This window comes from Corvus brachyrhynchos, unplaced genomic scaffold (assembly GCF_000691975.1).
Source record: "Corvus brachyrhynchos isolate BGI_N302 unplaced genomic scaffold, ASM69197v1 scaffold4, whole genome shotgun sequence".
In the NCBI taxonomy this organism is placed as follows: Eukaryota; Metazoa; Chordata; class Aves; order Passeriformes; family Corvidae; genus Corvus; species Corvus brachyrhynchos.
Window position 1 is genome coordinate 7365813 of NW_008237878.1, and position 7401 is coordinate 7373213.

The 7401-nt window shown below is 37.4% G+C and overlaps 1 protein-coding gene across 1 annotated transcript in view; it reads right to left on the bottom strand.

The window, feature by feature from the left end:
- Positions 1–6912, bottom strand: part of CHCHD4 (coiled-coil-helix-coiled-coil-helix domain containing 4) — a 7902-nt gene extending 990 nt beyond the window's left edge. Inside the window, exons 1-2 of the mRNA XM_008632355.2 lie at positions 5835–6912; positions 1–168 (exon numbers count right to left, since the gene is read on the bottom strand). The exon at positions 1–168 is cut by the window's left edge and continues 990 nt beyond it. Coding sequence (XP_008630577.2) covers positions 1–168; positions 5835–5991 — 325 coding nt within the window. The 5' untranslated portion in view covers positions 5992–6912. The remainder of the gene's footprint in view (positions 169–5834) is intronic.
- Positions 6913–7401: the final 489 nt, after the last annotated feature.

Consider the following 7401-nt stretch of genomic DNA (forward strand, 5'->3'; position numbering starts at 1 on the left):
ATTCCTGCATGGCACGGAATTGGTCCACACAGTCTGATCCCTTTATTTCTTCTGTGCTATAGTGGAAACAAGAAAAGGCTGACTTGAACTGCTCCCCACAGGGACCACTAGCCATTCCACCCAGACATGGGCAATTCCAATTGATATCTCCATTGGGCAATATCAAACCTGAACAAACAAGAGAGAAGAAAAGTTAATGCTCCTTCCGAACATTGATTTCACTCAGTGACAGCTGCTGGGCTGCAGGTGTGACCTCAAGTACCAACAGTGCTATCTTAGCTCTGTAGCTTCCAGGCTGATAAACACCTTTCACTTCCCAGCCAGCCTGTTTCTCCCTCTGATCTGTATAATCCTTTAATGGGCACAAGTGAGATTAGTTCTCTATCCATCTCTAAATTAAGTCCTTCTCCCTGGACTACAGACCACTGAGAATATTCTAAGGGAACTGCAAAACAGATAGAAATCAAGTCAATCGATTTGCCAGACTCTGTCAGGGGAACAAGCAAGCATTAAAATCATGCCATACAAATAATTAGAGTTTAAATCCAGTATTAAGACTAGAAATCTTTTAAATCAAATCGAACGGATGCATTTTTCTTCTTGTTTTAAATAAACTCTGGAATAATAACCCACAACTTTCCCCCTTCAAATTTTAACTGGAAGACCAGAACTGAAAAAAAAAAAAAAAAGGAAAGAAAAAAAGAAAAAAATCAGAGTATTTGTAAAGCACAGATTAAGTCACGTGCCACAGAACACAAGGAACAGTGAGAGCAAGCCTGCCTGTCTGTTTGCCAGAAACCAAATTGTACTTTAGAACACAACTGAAAGGAGTTAAGTATCACTTCAGACTCTAAACTGGAACAGCTGTAAACAACTGCTCTGGAACAGTTAAAGTCATGACAGAAATACTTCACTGGTGGACTGGCAAGGTGAAGATTTAAGGGCATATGTTCTTCGAGATGGCAACTGATTTACACAATGAAGGTCAAACAGCAAGCTAAAGAATTCCTTTCCTCTGATTTTAGAAATTCAGTATAACAGACTTGGTCCCTTGGGCTTCTAGAGTCTCTAATGCATTTCTCTAAGGCAATAAATACACCTCCATTTCCTTTCTCTACCTGGTATGAACACACACAGGTATGTTCATCTATGAAGAACAAGAGAACTACTGTGCTATGATCCAAGCTGGTTTCTTCTCCACTTGAACACTTTGCTCTCCTCCTCTTTAACAGACTTTCCTAACTTCATCTTCGGGCTGAGTTTCTGCAGAAGCTGACAGCATATGCATAAACCTTAAATTTCAACACTTTCCCTTTAGAAGGGGATATGAAAATACCATTGGCAGACAAAAAGGTTGTATTAATTCTGGTTCAAACATTAAATTATATTTAGGACCTGATACAACTTGACATTATCTAAAATACTGTCATAGAATTCAATAAACTTATTTCTTGTCTTTGTCCTGTAGGATCACAAAGTTCCAGACATGACATTTCACTCCCAGGTGCAACTCCTTGGACACCAGGCTGCAATATCATGAATTTTGACTGGTACAGCAAAAGCAGCTCAATCATTTACTGCTATATTAAAAGGAGTATTTTACTGTGATTTGCAATTCATCAGTGATGTGCTCTAACTCAGCCAACACAGTTCAGCAGAAAATTACACTGAATCAGTCAAATCTCGGCATTGATCAGACTCTTTTTCATTACAGAAAGTAACAGTGTCCTTAGCACGATTCAGTCAACTACAGTAATACTGTCATTTTCCATGGACCATGCTTTATTTGGCAAGATGGTTTTGAAAAGTATCTGTAATATTCACTGTACTGATAAGATACACCTAGTCCAGTGCATCACAGCATCTCCAGCTACCGGGAGGAAAAGCAGGACTTCTGAGACAAGAAAATGGGTGGCTGGTGCCAGATTCCTCACTGCCAGGGATGACACAAAGCAGAAAGATGTTAATCATACAGTATAGAAGAAACACAGTTTGCTTTGTAAACTAGATTTTGAAGTCCTCTATTCCTCCTCACTAATATCAACCAGTCATTTTAAAGTCATTTTCCTAGCACTTTAAAAAGAAATTAAAAAAAAGATTTTGAAATGTTCCTGAAGACACTACAGCAATAAAACCACTTGTAAAATAATTCTCTTAAAATAGATTGCTCCTTTTAGAACCAGACCTGCCTTGTAAACATGCAAATCTTAATAACTATGCGAGTTATCCCATAAATGATATATTCTGTGGCATCACAAGATCATTGACATACACCTATTTTATCGCTGAAATAGCATCAGTTTCAGATATTCTGTGCACAGAAACCATGCTTTAGAAAAACAAAACAAAAATACAGATGAATAAAGCAAGCATTTCCTCATTCATAATCACAGCAGAATTCACACATCAATGAGTAAGTCCATCAGCAAGCTTAGAACACTATTAAATCAGAAACAGATTTCATCCATTGCTCTTCCTGAGCTGGAAGCCTGCAATAGATGGGATTACTATTTTTAATTAAAATTGAATTAAAATTTCAAATGCAGCCTGAACCTCACTGATCCAGTGAGTCACAATCTACTTGAACCTGCACTTGTGGAAGAAAAAGCAACCCTGTTTACATCATAGCAGATCAAGATTTGTGTGAGCAATTGATTGCTGGCATCACACAACCTAATGCCTCGTGGCTCATGGAATCTGTTCATATCATGGACAAAGGCAGGACCATCTGCATCTGTGTCAACACTTGTCTTTGGTCTTGCTGTGATGAAGTCCCACTGTTGTTCTGAGAAGAGTTTCTTCACTGTTACATGACAAACATCCCAACAACAAGTTTATCTGCCAGGGATTCACAGTGTAAGATGACAGGAAGCAGGACTGAAAGGCACATCATCAGTCACAGAAACAGTCCTGTACATCTGATCATTCATCAAGTTCTTTCTTAAAAGAATGTGGGGTTTTGCTCCATCAGTCCCCTATAGAAACCACTTTAAAACTGTCTCTAAAATAAGATGACAGGAACAAGTCTGGAAAACCAGAAGGGAAAGACCAGCAAAAATCTGTGTTTGAAGTCCAATTCCATAAGTACTTTTATCCAACTTTCCCATCACAGCTGTAACACTAATAAAAATCACTTTGCATGCATAAAACTCATCAGTGCCTTCTTCTTCATATAAGCTTAATAAAATAAAAAATTATTCAAACTGATGGCAGCCAAGATGTCAGTGAAAACCAGGAATCTTTCATGTTTAAATTCCACCATCTGCAACACATAGGACTAGAAAGAAGCTAGTAACGATACTATTTCAAAACCACGGCAAATGAATTCTCAATTTGTTTCCATCGGCCACAGCTGTCAAAAGGCACAGACAGTGAACTGTGATATTCACTGCAGTATGGAATGCTAACCTGAACTTACTCCAGTTTGTCTGCCTTGCCATTTCACGTGGCTTTTTTCTTTCAATGTTTTTAGTTTGAAGTGAGTCACTAACATTTTGCCTACCAAAATGTCCCAGCTGATACAACAACAAAATATTGACAGAAATAAGAGTAGTATACAACTTTTTTTTATCCTAAGGGAAACAGAACACAAGTTTTGCTGAACAATCTACTGACTCAATTAAATAGACTGCTCAAAGACTAATGTGTGTTAATGTCTGGGACAAAATAACAACTATCAAAAAGTACCAAATACCAAACTAGATGTTTATCTCAAGTAGGAAAAAGGCCCCTACAAAAAACCAAAACCTCAAACACAAGTTTCAGGTGTATTAGAAAACAATGCAGATTATGGTAGGTCTAGCTAATGCATCTATTCTTTCCCAGATATGACTGGTCTCTTTGGCGCAGCAGAAAAGATGAAAAGAGTCCTTATAATTAATTATACAACAGAATTTGAACACTGGAAACCAAGTCTTCTATTCCAAGCAGAATCTAAACTAGAAAAGCCTGCATGTTACATTAGGTACAGCAAAACCCTTCCCAATTTTCTTTTAAATAAAAGCCATGCAAGCCAGAGCTTCAGCATTTCAACATATTCCAAACTATTTTACCCATGTCTTTCATGCCCATAAGCTTCACTCCCACTAGATGCAGCTGTATTCTGTGATATGTCCATTTTCTCTGTTCTGATCTAATGCATGGTAGCCCTGGGTCATTCAAGTGGTTTTTCAGACTTTAAACATGGCAGTAACTTACCACATACTAAGGAAAAAACCCAACAAACTAACAAAGAAAGCCAAACAAGAAACCCCCACCCAAACTTATTGACAGTATTTAAACATAGTTTATAGAGCTTCTCATTTTGAATCCCACAGACACACACTGTCACTGTAAGGTGACATAAAAAGCTCCTGGCTTTCCCCCTTTCGTCTCGATCTACTGTTGAGAAGAAAGTGACCTAACATTCTGGAAATGCAGGATTGCTAGGAAACCAACCCCATCACCTCTCATCCTCACCACAGCCTTTCCATATCCAGCAAAATACACACAAGAGCAATCAACTGATACGACATTTAAACAAGAAGAAAGTGGTTCTTTTAATTTTGACTTGTTTATTACCCAAATGTATGTCACACTGGATCATCAACAGACTTACCAGTGCAGGTGAGCAAAACTTTTAGCTATAGAACTGACTACATACAGCTGTAATGAAGCCAAAATAGGCAGATAAATGCAGTAACATTTCAACACAAATCTATGTACAAAAAAAGTTATTTTAATGACATGAGGAAGGTGTGGTTCAAATTACACTACACACCATATCAGCTAACTAAGAGACCCTGTGAGCTCCAGCTGGTAAACTGCCTAAATGCTGCCCTCTAAAGGTCTCAGAACCACTTCAGAAAGTGTAACTTTCACTTTCTAACTAAATTTCAGTTTTAAGAATGTACTTCAATCTCAGTTGAGCTGAAACCAATAAAATCACTTCACACAAAGTGAAGAGGCCAAAAGACCTGTAAACGTAGAGGCAATTAGAAAAAAATTAACCTAAACTCACAGACTTTCATGATAATTATTAACCTAGGGCAAAATTTATTAAATCATCATGATCAGAACATTATTTCACTTACACATTAGAAACAATTTAAAATACACTCTGTGCAACCAGAATATTATAAGTCTTGGTCTCAGAAATATTCTGCTCTCTTAAATCTCTATTTGCAGGTTAGACGTACTTCATACAAGAACCGGCAATCTTCATGAAAACTTTCATCTTTTCAAGGCGAGGTGATTACAGTTGAAAACTCAATAATTTGAATTTACCTATCATGTGCCACTGAAAGATACTGATTATATTGCTACCAGTATAGTATAGGATTAGCCAGATATAAATTGATATTAAATCAAATATGCAGAGATCACCAAATTAGGCAATTTCAGCTGCACACAGCCAGGTGAGCAACTCACATCAATGACAGTGACATGCAACTCACTCCAGCTTCTCTGAAAATTACATGGTGTTACTTAAAACAGAGAACAACCAACCATAATTTTCACTTGATTAGGCTCTAACTTTATTAATAAAAGGAAAAGGTTTTTCTGCATATCCCTGGCTACTAACCAAAACTAAAAGCCATCAACTGATTATTTGAAGAGCCCACTAAGAGAAATCATTACAAGTGTAGAAAAAGAAATACTGTAAGAAAGGGTATGATTAGTGATGTCCTAATCAGGCAGTTAAAACTGCCATGAGTTTGGGTATTTACTCCATAACCAGCTGCCGTCAGTATTTAAATATGCCTAAGTTTTTCTAATTCATACAGGGTTTGTTTTCTGTTGGTTTTATATATTATGTAACACCCCTTACTTCCATTCTTCTGCTCACTACTGACCTTGTTCTTCGTAAGGGTCATCTGGGTCATCTGCAACCAGCTCAGCACTGCTCGGTGTCTCATGGTCCTCCTTGGTTGCAAATATTATTCTGTCTTTTCCTACCATGGAGGAGGCAAGAAGCAAAAGTTCAGAGAGATCTGAGACAGAAAGAGTCATTTACAAAACTGCTGAACACCACAGGGTAATGAGATATTCAATGTGATGCACTAATGTTAATAGTGAATGAATTGTTGTACTTAACAATCACCTTCAACAAGAACAGTTACTAGTTCAGAGGAACACATACACACTGAAATTCTGTTATTCTAAAGGTCCAATTTTCATAGCAATGTCCTGTCATGGCTGCAGGTCACAGTACAGTTCATTGAACAGTTAAGTTAAAAAGCTAATTCAAAACAAACTCAAATTACTCCAATACCAGGACTCACACAGATGAAGGGATTAGACTTAAAAAAAAAGGAAGAGTGAAAGACAAACTAAAATAAATAACAATAAAGTGTTTAATAGGGACTTATTAATAACACTGCTCTTCACTAAAGACTAGTGTAGTATTTTACTCTAATCATCTGAATTAAAAACTGAAGAGAACTGTCACCATATAGACTTAACTACATTGAAAGGTGCTGAGAAAATTACAAGGGATAGAAATCCAACAAAGCTAACTTCCTGCTCTTCATTTACCCAAAACATTCTGTAGCAGGATCAGGGGAAGCTTGGCTGGAAACTTCAGTATTTCTAACTTTCTAACAACCCTGCAAAGCTCTAACACCCACTCTGAGGCACTCACAAGCAGAGAATAGCTAGCTGAAACTCTTCTGAGCACACAGCTAAGTACTCCTTGAGTGGAAAACGAATGGTAAAGTCCCCAAGAATTCTCTGAATTCATAAAGGCCACTACAGTGACTTGGCATATTAGAAACTGAATCTTCTGGCCCCTCAGTGTGACCTCAGCCAGCAGTTGTTCAGTAACTTAACTTTGCTCAGTAACCATGCATTTAAACATGTCTGAAAAGCAGATAAATCTAAAACTTTTTTTTAAGGGAAACAGTTTTCTGACAACTCTGCATTGTACTCCAGCAAACTTTACAATGTGGAAAGTTCATCATTTCTTAAATAAAAGGAGCTAGAAACACATGAACTCTAACCTCTTCACTGCAACTCTGTAGAGTTGCATAAGGCAACTTACGGATCTCGCAAAATTAAAGCACAGCATAGAGCATAAAAGAGGTCCATAGGTTATGACTACCTCAATACACTTTATAATCAGTAGTCTGTGCCCAAGTTTGTAACTTAAAAATGGCATTTAGAACTATTGGCACTTTTTTCCCAGTCTGAAACCTTACATTCAGCAACTTCACATTACTTAAGAGGGCAAGGATATTTATTTATATATCTATATAGATGTGGACATGCATCTATCTATCTATCTATCTATCTCCCACTTTAAGTTATCAAGCCTCATAAATACCACAACCTGTACAACATAGTACAGATACAGAAAAGTAAAGCTCGCACTCTACCCACCCTGTCCATCAACCTTAAAAAGGCAAAATCCCACACCTCCTG